The sequence below is a fragment of the Oncorhynchus mykiss genome, chromosome 6 (genome assembly GCF_013265735.2).
Source record: "Oncorhynchus mykiss isolate Arlee chromosome 6, USDA_OmykA_1.1, whole genome shotgun sequence".
Taxonomy (NCBI): Eukaryota; Metazoa; Chordata; class Actinopteri; order Salmoniformes; family Salmonidae; genus Oncorhynchus; species Oncorhynchus mykiss.
In genome coordinates this window covers 52,868,397-52,894,266 of record NC_048570.1, presented here as the reverse complement: position 1 = coordinate 52,894,266, position 25,870 = coordinate 52,868,397, and the positions used below count along the sequence as shown (strand labels likewise).

At 40.0% G+C, this 25,870-nt stretch overlaps 1 protein-coding gene across 4 annotated transcripts in view; it reads left to right on the top strand.

Moving 5' to 3' along the window:
- The first annotated feature begins 2,173 nt into the window (after window positions 1–2,173).
- Window positions 2,174–25,870, top strand: part of lrp4 (low density lipoprotein receptor-related protein 4) — a 218,433-nt gene continuing 194,736 nt past the window's right edge. For 3 of the 4 annotated variants that reach the window (XM_021606795.2, XM_021606794.2, XM_021606797.2), the window contains exon 1: window positions 2,174–2,478. In XM_021606795.2, coding sequence (XP_021462470.2) covers window positions 2,424–2,478 — 55 coding nt within the window. In that variant the 5' untranslated portion in view covers window positions 2,174–2,423. Of the gene's footprint in view, window positions 2,479–18,024; window positions 18,160–25,870 lie in introns of those variants that run through there. The other variant, XM_036980426.1, reaches the window with a different exon arrangement.

Below are 25,870 nucleotides of genomic sequence, written 5' to 3'. Positions count from 1 at the left end.
TGCAAGTCTGGATAGCATGCGCTGTATTCTGCCTACAACAGTGAAGTTTCAGTCCGCTAGGTGCATCTCTACAGCATCGGAATATCTCTGGGTGACATGAACCTATGGACTTTGAAATTAACAAGGGTGAGGTTAAAAGTAGGCTAAGTCTGGCATAAGTTTATTCTCACGCTTTACAATAACTCTGTTGCAGTGGTCTTTGGTGGTCTCCGTATAGGCTATCCCTTCCATCGCAATACTGCTGCCCAGTTGAAGAGCTTGTGATCTTCATGCAGCACCATGCGCCTTCGGAAAAGTACCCCTCAGCCTCAGAAGATTCCCTTCTAGAGGTATGCAGCCATAGTCTTTATACCCTATTGTAGACCTATTTGCCTACTAGCCAAAATAAAGTGCAGAGCATGCATGAGGCGTGCAACTCATCAGTCAAACATATTTGAACATTTCATTCATCCTTCATTCAGTCAGTATGTCATCCATTCTGTAATTTGTCTGAGATGCAATAGGAACTAAATCAAAGAGAATAGAACAGTCTTATCCATTTGTTTATTGAAAGCCATGTGTGTATTTGAAATGATCTAAATTCTCCGAAGTTCTTTAGCCTATCACTTTAATATTTCAATGTTTAATTTGGCTCTTACAAGCCTACATACAGAGTGGAATTTGCAAATACAACAGTCAAAATGCCTAATATAAGGCCTACAGTACGTGCTCCCAAATACAGGGAAAAGTGTGATTCATTAGGTTACATGATCACCACAGTAGCCCGACGCTGCTATAAAAATTTATTATGCAATTATATTGCCATTAAATAACACAACAGCTTGGCATATTTAGATAGTGGAATAAGACTAAATCATATTTACTTTCTATTTTGCAGCTCAGGTGGTTATTCTAGACAAGGCTCGTCTGGGTCTTTAGAGTATCATTTGGCCCAAGCCTATACCATGCCGTCTGCTGGTACAACGTTGTTATCGAATGCCATTCTGAAACAAGCTCTCGACATTTATTTTGGAAATGAAACCGGAAGCTGCAAAGCAACACTAACGTCTGGGCTTGAGTTGCTTGATTGACTAGCTAACTTTGATGTTCATGTCCTTTGCAGATGCCACATTCCTGACAAAAGTTTGTACATATTTTGGGGACCGAGTGGTGCAGCGGTCTAAGGTGTCACTACAGACCCAGGTTTGATCCCGGGCTGTATCACATCTGGCCGTGACCTGGCGCACAATTGTCCAGGTTAGGCGAGGGTTTGGCTGGGGTAGACCGTCATTGTTAATAAGAATTAGTTCTTAACTGACTTGCCTAGTTAAATAAACAACAAATACATATAAAAAAAGATATGTAACTGAGTAAAGGGAGATGTAAGAATTTAAAGTATAAATGTTCATAACTTAGGGTTTGTACATTTTACAGATCTAATTTAACGTTTCATGCATGGCTTTTCTTCTGATCCTTTACGATATGTACGTTCAACCTTTTGGCAGCTATCTGGCTCCATATGAATTCCACAAACCATCGCCACTACTCGACTCAAGAGTTAATGTAAACCATGGAGTTGAGTTTTATAGCCAATGTATGCTGCTTTTGCCTTCCGGGGTGAACTGCTAAGTTCCATTCAAACTAAACATTGTGTGCATGGTATTGCAACACGCTGTACATGACTTCCAAACTTCCTAGAGCCTACCGGTTACTGACCATTTTGGGGTTGTAATCCTTTTGGCAACATCGAAGAGGAAACTGACCAGATTTCCCATAGCCTCAAGTTTTCGTCTGCATTTTCAACCGAGAGAAACATGTGCTGCAAATGGGGCGCACAGTTAGGCTACTCATGCGTCCAGTTCCTTTCTAGGTTACTTGAAAGCACCCTTTGATTTGCTGACCGCCAACCTTTAAAAATACATTGCAACTTTAGAAATGACACACCGAGGAGAAACCAAGGGCAACGCAAACTACAAATCCCTGGGTTGATTTGCAACAATATAGTGTTCGCTTAGGGAACACAGTTACATTTTGGAGGACACACACACCGAAATACTGTTGCTGAAGTGAAAGCATATCTTATATCAAAGTAAAATGAACTAGCTTGTCTGTTTCTTGTCGAAACGGTGCGCTTTCTAGCCGAACCCCCCTTGTTGCGTTTGGTACAGTCCACTGCTCCTTTTGATCACTCCAGGATCGGATCTAGAGCACAGCACAACATGTTGAAGACCGTATGTTCCAGGGCGCAGAGCGAAACTTTAACTTTGGCTCGTCGTATTAGCGGGGACTAAATACCAAAATACAGCCATGCTATGAATATAGTTATGAGTTCATTCTTTGTTGATTTGAAGGCTCTTCTTTGATATTTCGATAATACCGAAATATTTGCAGCAAATAAGAAAGAAAAAGACTGACCGAGAGCGAGCGAGAGAAGGGAATCAAAGATGCAGGTCTCTGTGGTGCTGTGTAGCATGATAACTTTCTTTCTTCGCAGTCAAGGTAAGTTGCATTTTAACATGTCATCTCGTAAAAAACGTCACCGTATCTTGGAGCCACTGTTTAATATCCGTCTGCGGGAGGATGATTCGAAGAGTGAATGTTATGATATCCATGAAAACAACCGTGTCGTTTTTTGTTTTCTTTCAGCCCTCAATTCTAGTCCATTGCTTTGAAATACGCATGAGTTTCATAACAACAAAAGTTAATGTTTTGCATAAATTTAGACAGAAAAATTGTGGGGATAACTTTTTTTATGTGACATGATGCAGCCCTATCAAAATACAATCGGAATAATGGATATCATTGCACAAAGACTGATGGGTCCGTCAATCAGGCGTCACATTAGCCTTCTAGCCTGACAATGCGAAGCCTAAGGCAAATACGTACATTTTAGGCCATTGGTGGAATAGTGATTTTTGCTTGCTTTGTTTTTGAATGACCAAAAAATAGCCTATTATAGGCTATTGCAGACTTTTTTTTCTGCATCACTCGCATTGTTTACAGTCTGTCAATGTTTTTGTTGTCGGTTTACACATTGCAGCTAGCCTATACTTGAGCGAAGATTAAATCCTTTGCACGGACCTACTCATCCTCCGCACAGGTTTAATTTAACGAGAGTATGCACGTCTTCAATTTGCCTTCAATTCCAGACAGCCGCTATTTAAAACAGCAGAAGCGTATACCTTTTACACGTGCAATCAGCCGCATACCGATCATATGACTGTGGATGTCTGAATGATGGACATGTTTAGAATGTATCATATTTTACCATCTACAGAACATCATGTATTTATATTTATTAGGATCCCCATTACCCGCTGCCAAGGCGGCAGCTATTCTTCCTGGGGTCCAAACAGGATTAAAACAAGTAGGCCTACATCCTAAAAAAATAAAAAATCATAATGCAAGACATTTATTACATTATTACTCTATTATTACAAATGTACAATACACCAATATTACAATGTGTGTGTGTCACAGCCCACGTTGTGCCATGTGGTGTTGTTTTATCTTTTTTTTGTTAAAATCTGATTTTACTGCTTGCTTGAGTTACTTGATGTGGAAGAGTTCCATGTTGTCATGGCTCTATGTAGTTCTGTGTGTTTCCCAGAGTCTGTTATGGACTTGGTGACTGTGAAGAGACCATGTCTTGTGGGTCATGTATGGGTGTCTTAACTGTGTGTTAAGTGTTCAACATGTCAATACCACTCACAAAGTCAAGCAGTGATGCAGTCAATCTCTCCTCTACTTTGAGCCAGGAGAGATTTACATGCATGTCATTGATGTTAGCTCTTCGTGTTCATTTAAGGGGCAGCCATGCTGCTCTGTTCTGGGACAACTGTTGTTTGCCTTTCTTTGTGGCAGTATGACTGGGCAGTAGTCCAGGTCTGATAAAACTAGGGCCTGTAGGACTTTTTGTTGTTAATTGTGATGTCAAGAAAGCAGAGCAGTGCTTTATCACTGCCAGACCTCCCCCATCTTAGCTACCTTTTCATCAATATGTTTTGACCATGTCAGTTTAAAATACAAGGTTACACCAAGCAGTTTAGTATCAACTTGCTCAATTGCCACATTATTCATTACAATATTTAGTTGAGGTTTCGGGTAGAGCTGTCCCCGACTACAAAAAATCTTTGTAGACTTTCAACCAATTGATTGGTCGAAATGTTCAAAGCTATATTTTAACATATAGCCACACCCTATGTGGAAATAGGCTGCACCAGGGGGAGTGCCAGTTTGTCTTACCATTTCTACTGATTTGCGGTTTAATTATTATTTTCTTTGCACATTTTCATGGATCATTTTAATTTATAAAAGTCTTTCTCAAAAATCATTATCATGTGGTTAATCTAAACTCTATCTAAATCTACATGAAAATGATACAAAAATATTGCCATTGCCAGCTATGTAAAAATTGCAGCCTGCAGGTTGAACATATCTTGATAAGAATACATACATATCTGATAAATCACATTGGCTATGCATGGCCTGTCTGCAACAAACTTGAAACATTGTATAAACTATCAACTGTGTCCGGTCCGACGACGCTAGCAAACTTGCCACGTTGTATGAAATGTTCTGGGCCCACAGAGTTGTCCCACGCCAGTGAGCTCGGGACAGACAAAGCTGAAGGTTATTTTGCAAGGGATAAGAAGTAATCGGGTATTTTATGACGTTTCCATCGGATCAGAGCATTACATTTTTCCCTTTCATGACGAGTGGCTATCGAAAGGGAAAGAGTTGAACATATTTTTAAAACACATTGAGGAACTATCGTCCTTCTCAATGGATTCTAAGAACAAACTTTAATTACTTGCTGTTTTGAGGTAAAAAAAAATATATTTTTAGAAGGTCCATAACTCATTAGTTGTGGTGAGTTAAGAAAATTTGAAATACTATCAGACATCCCCAAATGGGCACATTTATAGGCCTACATTTGCACGCAGGCCAGATAGCCTAGGCCTACTTCTATATGCGGAATCAAGTGCACATCCTTACTCAACATTGACGGGAGCGCTCCAAACAAAAAGCAATGAATAAATTGACAACTCGTAAATGAAATGAAATTAAAGCAAAACTTGTTTCTCACAAGTGTAGCATAGGTTGTGAGCTCTGCAAACAATGTGTCCACTCAAATAATGACAACGGTAAATGACTAACAATGTATTGAATGCATTAACAGGAATTACCATAACCAAACAAACATTGTAGATGACAAATTATGGGAATTAATGGTAAGTGTAGGCTACTACTGGTGATACAGTATATGGAATGGGAAATTGATAGACAGTAACAATCTAACAATTCACACAATGAAGTTATGAAACAATGAATGTAAACAAAATGGCGGGAGAGAGAGCATTCTGTAGAGAGAAGTGCCTTGTGCATCTTGGCCGCACTCCCCTTCTTCTTGAACCATAGCATCCCCACGGCCTCCACAATGGATTAGTCCACTGAGACAGGTGCAAATCAGATGGGGGTCAGCCCTAGGTTTAGGGTTTAACTAATGTTTATCCCAAATACAATTATTTTAGTTTTGGATATACACTACATCACCATGTGGACACCTGCTTCTCATTCCAAAATCATGGAAATTAATATAGAGTTGGTATCCCTTTTGCTACTACAACATCCTGCACTCTTCTGGGAAGGCTTTCCACGAGATGTTGGAACATTGCTGGGGACTTGCTTTCATTCAGCCACAAGCATTAGAGGTCGGGCACTGATGTTGAAAAACAGACCCAGACCATTATTCCTCCTCCACTAAATTTTACAGTTGGCACTATGCATTGGGGCAGATGGTGAAGCGTGATTCATCAATCCAGAGAACTTGTTAACTCTGCTCCAGAGTCCAATGGCGTTGAGCTTTACACCACTCTAGCCCACGCTTGGCATTGCCCACAGTGATTTTAGGCTTGTGTGCTGCTCGGCAAAGGAAACCCAATTCATTAAGCTCCCGATGAACAGTTCTTGTGCTGACGTTGCTTCCAGAGGCAGTTTGGAACTCTGTAGTGAGTGTTGCAGGCGATTTTTACATGCTACGCGCTTCAGCACTCAGCGGTCCGTTCTATGAGTTTGTGTGGCATACCACTTCGCAGCTGAGCCATTGTTGCTACTAGACTTTTCCTCTTCACATTAACATCACTTACAGTTGACCGGGGCAGCTCTAGCAGGGCAGAAATGTTATGAACTGACTTGTTGTAAAGGTGGCATCCTATGACATTGCCATGTTGAAAGTCACTGAGCTCTTCAGTAAGGTCATTCTACTGACAATGTTTGTCTAAGGAGTATGCATGGCGGTGTGCTCAATTTTATAAACCTGTCAGCAATGGGTGAGGCTGAAATAGCCGAGTCCACTATTTTGAGGGGGTGTCCACATACCTTTGTATGTGTATATATAGTGTATTTTGGACTAGCATAGGCTATTACTTGCCATCCATTCTAAAACGAACTTCAGCTCTTTGTTAAGTGTTGCAGTGATTTCACTTGCTGTGGTAGCTGGCGTGTATAATGCTGAGTCATCACCGTACATACTGTAGACACATTGGCTTTACTCAGTGCTAGTGGTAAGTATTTATTAAAAATAGAGAAAAGTAAGGGGCCATGACGGTTACCATGAGGTATGCCAGACTCTACCTGGTTTATGTTAGAGAGGATTCCATTAAAGATAGATATGTAACTCTCGATCCACGACATAGCAGAGAATGTAAAGCCATAACACACGTTTTTCCAGCAGTAGACTATTATTGATAATGTCAAAAGCTGTACTGAAATCTTAACATAACAGCGTCCACAATCTTTTCATTATCAATTTCTTTCAGCCAATCATCGGTCATTTGTGTTAGTGCCGTAGATGTTGAATGCCCTTCCCTATAAGAGTGCTGAAAGTCAGTTGTTAATTTGTTTACTGTGAAAAAGCATTGTCTCTGGTCAAACACAATTTTTTGTTTTGTTTAGCAGGCTGCTTGGTCGGCTGTTTAAACCAGTAAAGGTTGCTTTGCTTTTCTTTGGTAACGGAATCACTTTTGCTTTCGGGCATTTCCATCAAGAAGTAACTTTGAGCACCAACATATGAAATTCATGTCTCTCGTTCACATTCACTTGTAAATGTCAACTCACCAAACATTTAATTTGGTAACCTATATATATATATATGCCTATATATGTATAACTTTATGAGCTGGATTGTCTGTCTTTGCAATTTGTTTATTTTAGTTTCGCTCATTAGCATATTTAGCTAGCAGCCTCAATGGAAATTTGCTATTAATTGTGCTAATTTTGTAAGCATTCTGGTAGACTCCCAATCCCAGATTGACGATATGAAAATCTAAATACCACCCAGCCCTAATTCTGTTACCGAATTAGTAATGTAATTACAAAAAAAGTATTACTGCAACTGACTTGGCAACACTGTGAAGTCATAATAGTCACAAACCACAGTTGGGTCACCTGCTTCCACTGGCATACTGTTTTTTAAATTATTTTTATTTTACTAGGCAAGTCAGTTAAGAACAAATTCTTATTTTCAATGATGGCCTAGGAACAGTTTGTTAACTGCCTTGTTCAGGGGCAGAACAACAGATTTTTACCTTGTCAGCTCGGGATTTGATCTTGCAACCTTTCATTTACTAGTCCAACGGCTCTAACCACTAGACTACCTGCTGCTCATAACTGTGGTTAAACCAAGAGTGTTACAAGTTATTTTGGACTGCCCATCCATTTCTCTCTGCTTCTCTCTCAAGTTAATGGAGCTCTAGCTCTTACTGACAGCTACCCATGAGCCCCCTCTCTTTCCATTTACTGTAACCAGCATCCTCACCCACTGAGCACCGATCGACATCGGACGTCCATGGAAGTAGTTGAAATTTGGTCAGTCCACCCTAGCTTTGATGTTAAAGGTACGATGTAGCCGTTTGTGTCAATATCAAATTTATGTGTAACAATTAATTATCTTACTGTGATTGTTTTAAATTAAAATGGTCAAAAAGAAACAAAAATAGCTTCTTAGCAAAGATCCATTTCTCAAGCAATAATTTTGCCTAGGACTGTCTGGGACTGGTCAGAGTGAGGGGCCCAATTGGACGAGCCTAATGGGAGGGATATGGAACCTGAAAACTAGCTGTTATTGGCAGAGTGGTTTAGCTATTTATTATTGGCCTATTTACTTACACCGCCTGGTTATTGTCTCCAGGCATGCCAAAACTTCATCCCACAAAGTATTTTCAAACAGCTCTTGCACTAAAAGGGCATTATCATAATTTTCACAATTTCACAGTATTATTCTAATTATATAGCGTGGAAATATATATAAAACTCAGGAAAATTACATTTTTAACATCCACAGACAGACCGTACTGGACCAAATCTGAACCTATCATAGACATATAGTACCAGTCAAGTTTGGACACACCTACTCATTCAAGGGTTTGTCTTCATTTTTACTCAAAACTATGAAGTAACACACTTGGAGTCATGTAGTAACCAAAAACGTGTATTTTAGATTCTTCAAAGTAGGCACCCTTTTGCCTTGGTGACAGCTTTGCATACTCTTGGCATTATCAAATAAAATATTATTGGTCACATACACATGGTTAGAAAATGTTTTTGCAAGTGTAGTGAAATGCTTGTGCTTCTAGTTCTGACAGTGCAGCAATATCTAGTAAGTAATATCTAACAATTCCACAACAAATACCTAATATACACAAATCTAAGTAAAGGAATGGGATAAGAATATATAAATAAATGGATGCGCAATGTCACAGCGGCATAGGCTAAGATGCAATAGATGCAAAAGATGCAATCCTCCAGGATTCTGCAATAAAAAAATATATATATTTTTTTTAAATGGTGATTTCTGTAGCCAAAAATGATTGATTTTGCAGCAGCTTTTCTGAAATTCTGTGATTTTTTTCCCCCCATTTTAATTTCATATAAACCAATAAAAAGTATTGTGCTCAGTTTTAGGATGATTTTAAGCAGAATACATAATACAAAAACAATTAGAAGCATTTAAAGTGCTACATTCTGTTTATTTTCCTGAACAAGCTGCTATTTTTCTGAACAAAAAAGGGGTGGAAGCTAGCTCAAAAATCCATCATAAAAAAATGCATGCCCCCTTAATCTGTAGGTACTAAAACATATTAAACTAAGACAAAAGAAACACCTGGGGACCAATCTGCAATTAAGACATGTTATATCTCAAGTTAATCTTCCATGAAAACAATTGGAGAAAAAGTACTCTTTTGGGCTGTTTCTTTTTTTGAACAAACACAGCACTTTTTCTGAACATAACGAGAGGTGGGGGGTGACCAAGGGCCTAGCTCATCTAGGCCTATATCTCAATGTAATCATCCATTTCATCCTCCCTATCCTCCTCCATATCAATTGCTCCACTGCAGAGTCATTGGTTGTGGTACATTCAGTTTTAAAGAGTTTAAAACAGCAAAGCTGACCAATTGCACTCAGTGCTTTGAGCAGCGCTCTCCATAGACAGACTGAGGAGAGCAGAGTGCCGGCCACCCTACTAAAGCCAAGGTTAGCGGAGTAAAAGTTTGAGTGGAACGCTACTCGCCTTGATTCTTTCAGCGCTTGCCACAGTCTTCCCTGCTACCTCTTCAGTCATGGTGATCTGCTGTGTGTACTGTTCTGACGTTCTCATATGCTTTGCTGTTTCGAAGTGACTGATTGTCGACTTTCTCTTGTGTTCCAGCACAACGTTGCACAGAGTGCAAAACAATTTCCCCCCACTTTCATGTAAAACATTTGGAAATTGTTTTGCACGTTTAGCTATGATTTTTGTTGGCAAATGATTTCTGTTATCAGCCATCAACAATCAGCCATCATCTTCGCACGTGAATACGCTGACAGGCCAGGGGGAAAAAACTTTTGACGTGTGATTGGATTGGGCCATTTTCCACAGTATCAATGCAGTAATTGGTCAACATTATGAACCTGCTTTTGATTGGACCCTTTTATGCGCTAAAAGTGCGGGGATTGGTCAAAATTGCGAGCTCTCGCATAATATGCGGTGATTGGTTGATTATGCATTGAATTATGAGATCGTGGAATCCTGGAGGGACTGCATAGATAGGATAGAATACAGTATATACATGAGATGAGTAATGCAAGATATGTAAACATTATTGAAGTGACTAGTGTTCCATTTATTAAAGTGGCCAATGATTTCAAGTCTGTATGTAGGCAGCCTCTCTGTGCTAGTGATGTCTGTTGGCCTTGGGATGGAAGCTGTTGATGCACCTGTACTGACCTTGTCTTCTGGATGGTAGCAGGTTGAACAGGCAGTGGCTCGGGTGGTTGTTGTCCTTGATGATATTTTTGGCCTTCCTGTGACATCGGGTGCTGTAGGTGTCCTGGATGGCAGGTAGTTTGCCCCCAGTGATGTGTTAGGTTCCAAAGGACTAGAATTGAGGCGGCCCTCTCTGTCGGCGCCATTTTCATGCTCAATCAGCTTAATCTGGAATGCTTTTCCAACTGTCTTGAAGGAGTTCCCACACATATATTGAGCTGCAAAATCTCGACCCCTACAAATCAGCCGGGCTAGACAATCTGGACCCTTTCTTTCTAAAATGATCTGCTGAAATTGTTGCAACCCCTATTACTAGCCTGTTCAACCTCTCTTTCGTGTCGTCTGAGATTCCCAAAGATAGGAAAGCAGCTGCGGTCACCCCCCTCTTCAAAGGGGGGGACACTCTTGACCCAAACTGCTACAGAGCTATATCTATCCTACCCTGCCTTTCTAAAGTCTTCGAAAGCCAAGTCAACAAACAGATTACAGACCATTTCGAATCCCACCGCACCTTCTCCGCTATGCAATCTGGTTTCAGAGCTGGTCATGGGTGCACCTCAGCCACGCTCAGTGTCTTTGGACACTGTGTTAACAACCCTCCAGACGAGCTTCAATGCCATACAACTCTCCAATGCCATACAACTCTCCTTCCGTGGCCTCCAACTGCTCTTAAATACAACTACAAATATATGCATGCTCTTCAACCGATCGCTGCCTGCACCTGCCCACCCGTCCAATATCACTACTCTGGACGGTTCTGACTTAGAATATGTGGACAACTACAAATACCTAGGTGTCTGGTTAGACTGTAAACTCACCTTCCAGACTCATATTAAGTATCTCCAATCCAAAATTAAATCTAGAATCGGCTTCCTATTTCACAACAAAGCATCCTTCACTCATGCTGCCAAACATACCCTCGTAAAACTTACCATCCTACTGATCTTCGACTTCGGCGATGTCATTTGCAAAATAGCCTTCAATACCCTACTCAATAAATTGGATCCAGTCTATCACACTGCCATCCGTTTTGTCACCAAAGCCCATATACTACCCACCACTGCGACCTGTACGCTCTCGTTGATTGGCCCTCGCTTCATACTCGTCACCAAACCCACTGGCTCCAGGTCATCTACAAGACCCTGCTAGGTAAAGTCCCCCCTTATCTCAGCTCGCTGGTCACCATAGCAGCACCCACCTGTAGCACAAGCTCCAGCAGGTACATCTCTCTGGTCACCTCCAAAACCAATTCTTCCTTTGGCCGCCTCTCCTTCTAGTTCTCTGCTGCCAATGACTGGAACGAACTACAAAAATCACTGAAACTGGAAACAATAATCTCCCTCACTAGCTTTAAGCACCAGCTGTCAGAGCAGCTCACAGATTACTGCACCTGTACATAGCCCATCTATAATTTAGCCCAAACAACTACCTCTTCCGCTACTGTATTTATTTATTTATTTTGCTCCTTTGCACCCCATTATTTATTTCTCTACTTTGCACGTTCTTCCACTGCAAATCTACCTTTCCAGTGTTTTACTTGCTATATTGTATTTACTTCGCCACCATTACTTCGCCACGGTTGCATTAAGGAGAAGTGTATCTGTAATTCTTGCATAATACTTGTATTTTCATCAACATTTTATGAGCATTTCTGTAAATTTATGTGGCTCTCTGCAAAATCACTGGATGTTTTGGAACTACTGAATGTAACGCGCCAATGTAAACTCAGATTTTTGGATATAAATATGAACTTTACCGAACAAAACATACATGTATTGTCTAACATGAAGTCCTTTGAGTGTCATCTGATGAAGATCATCAAAGGTTAGTGATTAATTTTATCTATATTTCTGCTTTTTGTGACTCCTCTCTTTGATTGGAAAATGGCTGAATGCTTTCTGTGACTAGTTGCTGACCTAACATAATGAATGTATCATTTTCGCCGAAAAGCATTTTTGAAATCAGACACTGTGGTTGGGTTAACGAGAAGTTTATCTTTAAAATGGAGTAAAATACTTCTATGTTTGAGGAATTTTAATTATGGTATTTCTGTTGTTTTGAATTTGGCGCCCTGCAGTTTCGCTGGCTTGCGTCACTGGCTAGCGTCCCACGTACCCTAGAGAGGTTAAATAAAGGTGAAATAAAAAAAAATATACAAAATATGCTGAGCATTTTTTTGCTGCTTTTCCTTCGCTCAACTCATCCCAAACCATCTCAATTAGTTTGAGGTTGGGTGATGGTGTAGGCCAGGTCATCTGATGCAGCACTCAATCTCTCTCCTTGGTCAATTAGCCCTTACACAGCCTGGAGGTGTGTTTTGGGTCAATGTCCTTTTGAGAAAGAAATGATAGACCCGCTAAGCGCAATCCAGATGGGATGGCGTATCGCTGCAGAGCGCTGTGGTAGCCATGCTGGTTAAGTGTACCTGTGGCGGTCCTCATGTGACCCAGTTTCATCATAGCACTTAATATTTCTTGAAATTGTATGCATTGACTGACCTTCATGTCTTAAAGTAATGGACTGTCATTTCTCTTTGCTTATTTGAGCTGTTCTTGCCATAATATGGACTTGGTCTTTTACCAAATAGGGCTAGCTTCTGTATACCACCCCTACCTTGTCACAACACAACTGATTGGCTCAAAGACATTAAGCAATTCCACAAATTAACTTTTAACAAAGCACGCCTGTTAATTGAAATGGATTCCAGGTGACTACCTCATGAAGCTGGTTAAGAGAATGCCAATGCCAAGAGTGTGCAAAGCTGTCATCGAGGCAAAGGGTGGCTACTTTGAAGAATCTAAAATATTAAAATACGTTTTGATTTGTTTAACACGTTTTTGGTTACTACATGATTCCATGTGTTATTTCATAGTTTTGACGTCTTCACTATTATTATACAATGTAGAAAATAGTAAAAATAAAGAAACCCTTGAATGATTAGGTGTGTCCAATCTTTTGACTGGTACTGTATGTTTCACACGTTAGTACAGGATAGGACAATTGAGTGAGTAGAGCACAGTGGATTGTACTTTACAGTAGATTGTACTGTACTATACTCTACTGAACCCTACTTTACTATTCTGCACTGTACTCTACACTGCTCTGTTGTGCTGTATTGTACTGGGGCAAAAAAACATTGCGAGGGCAAAAACTACTGTGCTCTGGTCTGCTGCGCTGTGATGTCCAAACTTGTCCAAACTTGTAAAACATGAGGAGAATGACATTCATATCCATAATTATGCATTTCTGTGTAGTACAGATCAGGGACCCATCATGTAATTCAGTTATCAAGTGTAAATCCACTTCACTTACTATAGTTAAATAACCAAAATATATTTTTTCAAACTCAAGGTACCATGTCATAGCTGACACCCCATTGTTTCTGCAGACATCTTTGAATCTTAATTCTGAGCACTCGTATTTTCCATCTCTTTAATCAAAGCCTACAGCAGTGTTTCCCAAACTCTGTCCTCTGGACCCCAAGGGGTGCAAAATATATATTTTTTCCCGAAGCACAACACAGCTGATTCAAATAATCAACTAATGATCAAGTTTTGATAATTTGTTAAAAAATAATTTTCTTTCATAATTTGGTCGGTAACACATGAATGTGAAGGTTCAGAGTTTGTTCGCATGTCATGCATAAATTTGCTAATCTTGCTAATGGAAAAAAGTAATTAAAGTAGTTGGCAATATCAGAGGGTTTTGTGATGAATGAGCCATCAGCCTCAATGGCTGGAGCTTAGTTTGCTTTTTTTAAAACAACTTTCATTTAAGGTGCTCAAGTTTTACTATCATTCTTCATATAATTTTTCTTTGTTTCATAGTACAGTTTCTTTTTTTTGTTCCCTTTAGTCACATGATTTCTCAGTATGCTAATCGGCTGTCCAGCCAGACTTATTTGCCATTCCTTTGCCTCGCCCCTTTCAACCATACCATTTTTTAATTATTCATCAATCCACAGGGATTTAGCAGTTTTTAGAGTAATTTTCTTAATGGGTGCATACTCATTAGTACCTGGAAGAAGCGTCAAGTTGCTCTTCATTATACACAACAGACCAGTAAATATTATTTCAACCTTCATTCACTACAGAACCTCTTGTATGATATCTTATACACTATTTTAGGCCCAGTCTTTGGAACTGGTTTTCCAAGATATGGCTACTATATTATGATCACTACATCCAATGGGCGTGTATACTGCTTCAGAGGAGTTTTCTGAAGCATTAGTAAAGATGTGATCAAAACATGTGGCGATCCGGTACGGGACAGTTGTAAATCATGCAGCGCCTTGTGTCACGATCACAGATTTTAGAGAAACGACATATGTGTCTTATATCGGCTGAAGCTTATATTCTTGTTAATATAACTGCACTGCCCAATTTACAGTAGCTATTACTGCGAAGAAATGCATGCTATTGTTTGAGGAGAGCTCCTACAACAACACTTTTTTCAGCCTGATAGGTTTGATAAATTCACCTCTGAAGGTGAAATGTGTATTTACATATTGAAACCTTCCTCTACTTCAGCATCCAAAGGTTCCTAGATATAACATGAAGTGTCGTTTTGTTAGATAAAATACATTTTCATATCCTAAAAAGTAGAGGTTGACCGATTAATCGGAATGGCTGATTTAATTAGGGCCGATTTCAAGTATTCACAACAATCGGTAATCAGCATTTTTGGACACCGATTATGGCCGATTACATTGCACTCCACGAGGAGACTGCATGGCAAGTTGACAACCTGCAATGCGAGTGCAGCAAGGAGCCAAGGTAAGGTGCTAGCTAGCATTAAACTTATCTTATAAAAAAACAATCAATCTTAACATAATCACAAGTTAACTACACATTGTTGATGATATTACTAGTTTATCTAGCTTGTCCTGCGTTGCATATAATCAATGCGGCGCCTGTTAATTCATGATCGAATCACAGCCTACTTCGTCAAACGGGTGATTTAACAAGCGCATTCGCGAAAAAAGCACTGTCGTTGCACCAATGTGTACCTAACCATAAACATCAATGCCTTTCTTAAAATCAATACACAAGTATACTTTTTTAAACCTGCATATTTAGTTAATATTGCCTGCTAACATGAATTTTTATCTAGGGAAATTGTATCACTTGCGTTCTGTGCAAGCAGAGTCAGGGTATATGCAGCAGTTTGGGCTGCCTGACTTGTTGCGAACTGTGTGAAGACCATTTCTTCCTAACAAAGACCGTAATTAATTTGCCAGAATTTTACATAATTATGACATAACATTGAGGGTTGTGCAATGTAACATCAATATTTAGACTTAGGGATGCCACCCGTTAGATAAAATACGGAACGGTTCTGTATTTCACTGGAAGAATAAACGTTTTGTTTTCAAAATGATAGTTTCTGGATTTGACCATATTAATTACCTAAGGGTTGTATTTCTGTGTGTTATTATAATTAAGTCTATGATTTGATAGAGCAGTCTGACTGAGCGGTGGTCGGCAGCAGCAGGCTCGTAAGCATTAATTCAAACAGCACTGTCCTGCATTTGCCAGCAGCTCTTAGCTTTGCTTCAAGCATTGCTCTGTTTATGACTTCAAGCCTATCAACTCCCGAGATTAGGCTGGCAATACTAAAGTACCTTTTCGAACATCCAATAGTCAAAGGTATATGAAATAGAAATGGTATAGAGAGAAATAATCCTATGATAACTTCAACCTAAAACTTCTTACCTGGGAATATTGAAGACGCATGTTAAAAGGAACCACCAGCTTTCATATGTTCTGAGCAAGGATTTTCAACGTTAGCTTTTTCACATGGCACATATTGCACTTACTTTCTTCTCCAACACTTTGTTTTTGCATTATTTAAACCAAATTGAACATGTTTCATTATTTATTTGAGACTAAATTGATTTTATTGATGTCTTATATTAAGTTAAAATAAGTGTTAATTCAGTATTGTTGTAATTGTCATTATTACAAATATATAATATATAAAAATAGGCCGATTAATCGGTTTCGGCTTTATTTGGTACTCCAATAATCGGTATCGGCGTTGAAATATCATAATCGGTCGACCTCTACTAAAAAGGTCCATATAGCATGCATGTCGATTTTGTACTTCCACTCGTTCAATTTGCAAAGAAAGCAATCTGTGAAAATCTAAAATCAAATTTATTCCTCAGAGATCCTAAAACATAACCAGACTTTACTATATCATAAGGGGTGTAGTATATCCTATAGGACACCAAATTTGGTCAGAGAGCGACGCCTTCATGGCACACATGACGTGGGCGGTCTTCACTTGATCGACTGTGACTTTGTCAAATAAGCACCAATCGCAGTCAAACATATCTAGCTAGATAGCCAATGAGCTGGGATACATTTTTCATCTGTCAAAAATTATAAGAATTTGGAGAGTTATGAAAACTGGGTGTTTTGCAAATGTTGAACTTATAATATGGCTACGAATACTGGAAAAGCTGAATCAAAGTCCAAGAAAACAGATTTGGTGATATTCTTGCAGAAAAATGTAACGTGAATGTAAATGTCTCCTTCATGATGTCATGTAGTTTGCTCATACTTCAACTTATCCGTCTGAAACTTTGCACATACAGTGCTGCCATCTTGTGTACACCAGTGGAATTACAACCAGATTGATGGCTAGATGTGGGACCTTTCCGTTGCATTTCAAAGATGGTGGTAGAAAAATAATAACAAAAACTGGTTGTTCTATTGTGTTATATTCTCCAACATTCAATTCACATTTCCACACAAAAAAGTATTTCCTTTCAAATGGTACCAAGAATATGCATATCCTTGCTTCAGGGCCTGAGCTACAGGCAGTTAGATTGGGTATGTCATTTTAGGCGACACTATTTTAGGCCCAGCCTCTGGAACTTTGGTTTTCCAAGATATGGCTACTATATTATGATCGCTACATCCGATGGGTGTGGATGCAGATTTCTGCGGCATTAGTAAAGCTGTGATCAATACAATACCGGAGCACCAAGTCTAGGACCAAAAGGCTTTTACCCCCAAGCCATAAGACTGCTGAACAATTAATCAAATGGTCACCGGACTATTTACATTGACCCCCCCGCATTTGTTTTTACATTGCTGCTACTCACTGGTTATTATCTATGCATAGTCACTTTACACTTACCTACAATGTACAAATTACCTCGACTAACCTGCGCTTTGACTCGGTACCGGTACCCCTTGTATATAGCCTCGTTGTTATTTTATTGAGTTACTTTTTAATTTATTTTTACTTTAGTTTATTTGGTAAATATTTTCTCAACTCTTGAAATGCACTGTTGGTTAAGGGCTTGTAAGTAAGGATGTCACATTAAGGTCTACACCTGTTTGATTTGATGATATCGTTCCTACGCCGTTTGTAAGTACCCTGGTAGGTAGCAGGCATTGGTTACAGTTTGAAGCCTTTTCTTGGGTGGGCAGCTTTGTAAGACACGGTGTGGGTGAACGGATGATCTCCACATGTGTATATTTGTATATGGAGGAGGTGATATGGTGTGGGGGTGCTTTGCTGGTGACACTTTCTGTGATTTATTTAGAATTCAAGGCACACTTAACCAGCATGGCTACCACAGCATTCTGCAGCTGTATACCATCCCATCAGGTTTTGGCTTAGTGGGAATATCATTTGTTTTTCAACAGGACAATGACCCAAACACACCTCCAGGCTGTGTAAGGGCTATTTGACCAGGAAGGAGAGTGATGTAGTGCTGCATCAGATGACCTAGCCCCACAATCAGCTGACCTCAACCCAATTGAGATGGTTTGGGATGAGTTGAGTGAAGGAAAAGCAGCCAACAAATGATCAACAAATGTGGGAACTGCTTCAAGACTGTAGGAAAAGCATTTCACGTGAGTGTGCAAAGCTGTCATCAAGGCAAAGGGTGGCTATTTGAAGAATATCAAATATACTTGGATTTGTTTGACACTTTTTTTGGTTACTACATGGTTCCATATGTGTTATTTCATAGTTTTAATGCAATTTAGAAAATAGTAAAAATTAATTAAAAGCCTTGAATAAGTAGGCATTCTAAAACTTTGGACCGGTAGAGTGTTTGTGATATATACACATATAAAATCACCTCCATTAGCATTCCCGTCTCTTCTGTCGACATTATAACCATGTATTGCTACCACTATATTATCAAAGCAATCATCTAAGTAAATTTCAGAGCCAGTATATGAATGTAATCAGTGCAAGTTCATCAATTTCATGAACCTTGTTTCTCAGGCTACTTATGTTAATGTTGGCTATTTTTAGCCATTTTCTGGGTTGCCTTTTTGTTTCTGGGTAACAATTAAGTGCCTTGTGATTGTTAGCATTGTTAGGCTACACCCCCACCCCCTGTCAGACCACCAGTAATTGGTTTGGCCAGTGCTTTTTTTCGTCATCCGAGTTTCCATGAACACCTTAGCTTACAACATGTCAGAACAGCCGCCTTGCGGGCTGGAATGTGTGAGGACCTCACCGACATGCCGGGAACTCCTTTTTAAAGAAACTCTAGGCTATGGCAGGCATCTCTCACTCTCTGTTACTTTCTCTGTCTCTATTTCACACACACACACACACACACACACACACACACACACACACACACACACACACACACACACACACACACACACACACACACACACAAACAGCTGCCTGCAGTGTATCGTTCTGCTGACATGAATCAATGCATCTGACAAAATGGCAAAAAGTGTGCCTCTACAGCTGTTGCTCATGTTGTGCTCTGATATGCGACCCAGCAGTAATTGTGACAGAATTCTAAATGTCAGCGGCAGACTGGCTCCCAAATGCCAGCCAGATAAGATTTGATATCTAGCTGAAAACAAAGGCCCCTCGGATGAGCCTGATCCTATTTATAGTGAAGTCGGCTGTCCTTAGAGTGAAGTTGTCATTGTCAACTGTGGTCTATTCCATTATCTTTGGGTAGGGAGGTTTCAGGTCATGCTTTGCTTGATTATTGACTATCATAAAACTATGAAATCTACGAGCCCCATATCTTGTAACTCATTTACAGACATTGTGTCTATTGTTGACATATCCATGGCTATAAGTCGGCCTAGTGATTGAATATTATTTTCTTACGTTTCTTAGCATTTAAACATGTGTGATATCCAATTGGTAGTTAGTCTTGTCCCATCGCTGCAACTCCCATAGGTCTCGGGAGAGGCGAAGGGCGAGAGCCATGCATCCTCTGAAACACGATCCTGCCAAGCACTGCTTCTTGACACACTGCTCGCTTAACCCGGAAGCCAGCTGCACCAATGTGTCGGAGGAAACACCAGGCACCCAGCCCGCCACAAGGAGTCGCAGAGCGCGATGGGACAAGGAAATGCTGGCTGGCCAAACCCTCCCCAAACCTGGACGACGCTGGGCCAATTGTGCGCCGCCTCATGGGTCTCCTGGTCACGGCCAGCGGTGACACTGGCTGGGATTGAACCCGGGGCTGTATTGCTGCCTCAAGCACCTTCAACCACTGTGCCATTTCTTTGTATTTCAGATTTCAGTTAATCACACACCCCCCGCCAGTTTAATATTGTTTGTACTATGTAAATACTTGTACTATTGTTTGTATTATGACTGCATAGTGAATCACAGTGATGTGGTGATGATTCGGATGAATCCCAAAGCTCCATCATGCTAAGCACTTTATTATGGAGAACATATTGAACTAAGTTCAGTCAAACCCACACTGTCCTGGGTATGTCTTCGCAAATCAAATTGTTTTGGTTACATACACATATTTAGCAGATGTTATAGCGTGTGTAGCGAAATGCCTGTGTTCCTAACAGTACACACAAATCTAAAAAGTATTAAGTAATATAGAAATATTAGAGTCCGGAGTATAAATATACAGTGCTTTCGGAAAGTATTCAGACCCCTTGACTTTCCAAATTTTGTTAGGTTACAGCCTTATTCTAAAATGTATTAAAACATTTTTCACCTTATCAATCTACACACAATACCCCATAATGACAAAGCAAAAACAGGTTTTTAGAATTTTTTGCAAATGATTTACAAATAAAAAGTACTGAAATATTACATTTACATAAGTATTCAGACCTTTATGCAGCAATTTGTTGAATCACCTTTGCCAGTCCCAATACAGCCTCGAGTATTTTTTGCTATGACGTTACACGCTGGGCACATCTGTATTTGGGGAGTTTTTCCCATTCTTCTCTGCAGATATTCTCAAGCTCTGTCAGGTTGGATGGGGAGCCGTTGCTGCACAGCAATTTTCAGGTCTTTCCAGAGATGTTCGATCAGGTTCAATTCCGGGCTCTGGCTGGGCCACTCAAGGACATTCAGAGACTTGTCCCGAAGCCACTGCTGCGTTGACTTGGCTGTGTGCTTAGGGTCATTGTCCTATTGGAAGGTGAACCTTCGCCCCAGTCTGAGGTCCTGATTTCTCTGGAGCAGGTTTTCATCAAGGATCACTCTGTACTTTGCCCCGTTCATCTTTTCCTCGATCCTGACTAGTCTCCCAGTCCCTGCCGCTAAAAAACATCCCCATATCATGATCCTGCCGCCACCATGCTTCACCGTAGGAATGGTGCCGGGTTTCCTAAAGACATGACGATTGGCATTCAGGCCAAAGAGTTCAATCTTGGTTTCATCAAACCAGAGAATTTTGTTTTTTCATGGTCTGACATGCTGACCAGACTGGATGTGTTGCGTGCACAGCAAAAAAAATGTACACATACATCTTATTCAATCATGTACCCACACTGCTCGCGTGCGTCAGTGAGCGTCTGCGTGGCCAGGCGATAAAATAGAACTTGGTTCTGTTTGTGACGCGCTGCAAGTCCTGTCTCTCCCATCTCCTCATTGTTTTTTTTGGAGCAAGATGAACTGAGGTCCAAATCAAATCAAACTTTTTGTCACATGCGCCGTGAAATGCTTACTTACAAGCCCTTAACCTCTCTGGGATATTCGGAATGGTAGCGTCCCACTCCGCTAACAGCCAGTGAAAGTGCAGGGCGCCAAATTCAAAACAACAAAAATCTCATAATTAATATTCCTCAAGCATACAAGTATTTTACACCATTTTACAGATAGAATTCTCATTAATCCAGCCACAGTGTCTGATTTCAAAAAGGCTTTACAGTGAAAACAACACAAACTATTGTTAGGTCACCACCAAGTCACAGAAAAACACAGACATTTTTCCAGCCAAAGAGAGGAGTCACAAAAAGCACAAATAGAGAGAAAATTAATCACTAACCTTTGATGATCTTCATCAGATGACACTCATATGACTTCATGTTACACAATACATGTATGTTTTGTTCAATAAAGTGCATATTTATATCCAAAATCAAATTTTACATTGGCATGTTATGTTCAGTAGTTCCAAAACATGCGGTGATTTTGCAAAGAGCCACATCAATTTACAGAAATACTCATAATAAACATTGATAAAAGATACAACTATTATACATGGAACTTTAGATACACTTCTCCTTAATGCAACCGCTGTGTCAGATTTAAAAAAACCTTTACGGAAAAAGCATAACATGCAATAATTTGAGTACGGCACTCAGAGACCAAAACAGCCAAAGAGATATCCTTCATGTTGTGGAGTCAACATTAGTCAGAAATAGCATTATAAATATTCACTTACCTTTGATGATCTTCATCAGAATGCACTCCCAGGAATACCAGTTCCACAATAAATGTTAGATTTTTTCGATAAAGTTAATAATTTATGTCCAAATACCTCCTTTTGTTAGGGCATTTGGTAAACGAATCCAAACGCGCGTGCAAGTCCAGCCGAAAAGTCGGACGAAAAGTCCAAAAAGTTATATTACAGTTTGTAGAAACATGTCAAACTAAGTATAGAATTAATCTTTAGGATGTTTTTCACATAAACCTTCAATAATGTTCCAACCGGAGAATTCCTTTGTCTGTAGAAAAGCAATGGAATGCAAGCTAACTTTCACATGACCGCGCTTCACGAGCTTGTGGCAATCTGCCAGACATCTGGCTCAATCCCCTCTCATTCGGCCCCACTTCACAGTAGAAGTATCAAACAAGGTTCTAAAAACTGTTGACATCTAGTGGAAGCCTTAGGAGGTACAAAATGACCCCACAGACACTGTATATCGGAATGGCAATGAGTTGAAAAACTACAAACCTCAGAGTTCCCACTTCCTGGTTGGATTTTTCTCAGGTTTTCGCCTGCCATAGGAGTTCTGTTATACTCAACCATCATTCAAACAGTTTTAGAAACTTCAGAGTGTTGGCAGGCAGTTTACTCTGGGCACCTTATTCATCCAAGCTACTCAATACTGCCCCCCAGTCACCAAGAAGTTAACTAACAGTGCAGTTCAAGAAGAGTTAAGAAAATATTTACAGAATAAACGGAATAAAAAAATTATAAAAAGTAACATAAAATAACAATGAGGCTATATACAGGGGGTACCGGTACTGAGTCAGTGTGGCGCTCTGGAACAGCTTGCCGTGCGGTAGCAGAGAAAACAGTCTATGACTTTGCCTAGAGCCTCTGACAATTTTATGGGCTTTCCTCTGACACTGCCTAGTATATACAGTTGAAGTCGGAAGTTTACATACACTTAGGTTGGAGTCATTAAAACTTGTTTTTCAACCACTCCACAAATTTCTTGTTAACAAACTATAGTTTTGGCAAGCCACTTAGGACATCTACATCGTGCATGACACAAGTAATTTTTCCATCAATTGTTTAGAGAGATTATTTCACTTATAATTCACTGTATCACAATTCCAGTGGCTCAGAAGTTTACATACACTAAGTTGACTGTGCCTTTAAACAGCTTGAAAAATTCCTGAAAATTATGTCATGGCTTTAGAAGCTTCTGATAGGCTAATTGACATAATTTGAGTCAATTGGAGGTGTACCTGTGGATGTATTTCAAGACCTACTTTCAAACTCAGTGCCTCTTTGCTTGACATCATGGGAAAATCAAAAGAAATCAGCCAAGACCTCAGAAAAAAAGTTGTAGACCTCCACAAGTCAGGTTCATCCTTGGGAGCAATTTCCAAACACCTGAAGGTACCACGTTCATCTGTACAAATAATAGTACGCAAGTATAAACACCATGGGACCACGCAGCCATCATACCGCTCAGGAAGGAAACGCATTCTGTCTCCTAGAGATAAATGTACTTGGTGCGTAGAGTGCAACTCAATCCCAGAGCAAAAGCCAAGGACCTTGTGAAGATTCTGGAGGAAAGAGGTACAAAAGTGTCTATATTCACAGTAAAACGAGTCCTATATCGACATAACCTGAAAGGTCGCTCAGCAATGAAGATGCCACTGCTCCAAAACCGCCATAAAAAAGCCAGACTACGGTTTGCAACTGCACATGGGGACAAAGATCGTACTAATTGGAGAAATGTCCTCTGGTCTGATGAAACAAAAATAGAACTGTTTGGCCATAATGACCATTGTTAGGTTTGGAGGAAAAAGGGGGAGGCTTGCAAGCCGAAGGAAGAACGGGGGTGGCTGCATCATGTTGTGGGGGTGCTTTGCTGCAGTAGGGACTGGTGCACTTCACAAAATAGATGGCATCATGAGGGAGGAAAATTATGTGGATATATTGAAGCAACATCTCAAGACATCAGTTAGGAAGTTAAAGATTGGTCGCAAATGGGTCTTCCAAATGGACAATGACCCCAAGCATACTTCCAAAGTTGTGGCAACATGACTTAAGGACAACAATGTCAAGGTATTGGAGTGGCCATCACAAAGCCCTGACTTCAATCCTATAGAAAATGTTAGGGTAGAACTGAAAAAGTGTGTGCGAGCAAGGAGGCCTACAAACCTGTCTCAGTTACACCAGCTCTGTCAGGAGGAATGGGCCAAAATTCCCCCAACTTATTGTGGGAAGAAAGCTTGCAGAAAGCTTGCAGAAAGCTACCCAAAACGTTTGACCCAAGTCAAACAATTTAAAGGCAAAACTACCAAATACTAATTGAGTGTATGTAAACTTCTGACCCAGTGGGAATGTGATGAAAGAAAAAAAAGCTGAAATAAATAATTATCTACTATTATTCTGACATTTCACATTCTTAAAATCAAGTGTTGATCTTAACTGACCTAAGACAGGGAATTTTTACATGGATTAAATGTCAGAAATTGTGAAAAACTGAGTTTAAATGTATTTGGCTAAGGTGTATGTAAACATCTGACTTCAACTGTTTATGAATACGTAGTGTAGAATAGTATATGTACAGAAATAGTTAAATAGGATAGGCCTAGACTAGAATACGGTATATACATATGACGTGTGTAGGGCCGAGGTTAAATAATCCTATTTCTATGTATCAAGAAGTCCTCAGTCTGGATTGGTCTAATAGTTGGAGGCCAATTGATTTTGAAAATATATTTATCGATTAATCAATTTTTTCTGCCATGTTTTAGTTAGGGATTTGACGATGGAAGGGTCGGAAGAGTGATTGTGATGGGGGAGAGGACTATACATGTTCAGAGGGAGGAAAGGGGGGAGATTGCAAGAGAAGACTGAAGAGAGGAGATGGCAGGAAAGGAATAAGCAAGTGTTTGGAAGAAATTGAGTGAGAGGAGAGCAGTTAAAGAAATGTTAGGCTGCCTGACTGGTTCTGATCAGTCCTTTGGGGTTTGGGGCAGCTGGACCTTTTTATTATGTCTGCTCCCTTCAACCCCAGTGTCCCGTGTGCGTGTGTCTGATTACTCCCTGGCCTGTAACATATGACAACACCACAACTCAAAGTCATGCAAAGTCTTTGATAACACCCTTGGTAGAATTTCTGTTGTACTGGGTTTGAAAATAGCAGTTAACCCGAAACGGCGTCAGTATGCATGCGAGAGTAGAGAGCGTCAATACACATACACTTCGTAGCGTATGCCAACTTAATTGTCATGAAAATCCATAATAAGAAGTTGTATTTGTTATGTTCGCTGTGCAGGCCTTGTGAACTACTGTTCACAAGGGTGTGCTCCTTTTGACTCACCTGGTATGTCCTGTTGGAGCCACCGTACTTCCTGTTTCCTGTTATGTTGGCTCACGAACATGAGGAGAGTTGTAGTTAATACACCTAGCTGTTTATAAACAATTTAGCTAGTCTTTCTACATAACAGTATTTTCTCTTGAATAGAGTTCGCCAGCTGTAGGACATGAAATCAACAAAGGTAAGTATAAAGTTAGTGTTCTCAAATATATATTATTGGCACTGGCAGCTAAACATATCAACACTGAACAGACACAACTTTACATTTCACAATTCCAGACATAACAATGCACAAACAGTTTATTTTCTGGCAATTTATACTTTCACTTTATCAGCTTTTCTTCGCATAGATGCAAGAAAAAAATTGCTTTGTAATTTGAAGCGCTTGATGGCCTTGACGCTTGGGTGCATCTGTTTTCTCTCATTCACCTCTGTGCATTCTAATTCTAGCATGTACACGCTCATTCATGCGCGTAAACATTACGCTTTTCCATTGATTTAAGATTTAGGCTACATCCCATATCGGACTGGGCCCAGTTTCCCAAATGCATCTTAAGGCTAAGTTCATTGTTCACAATGAGGA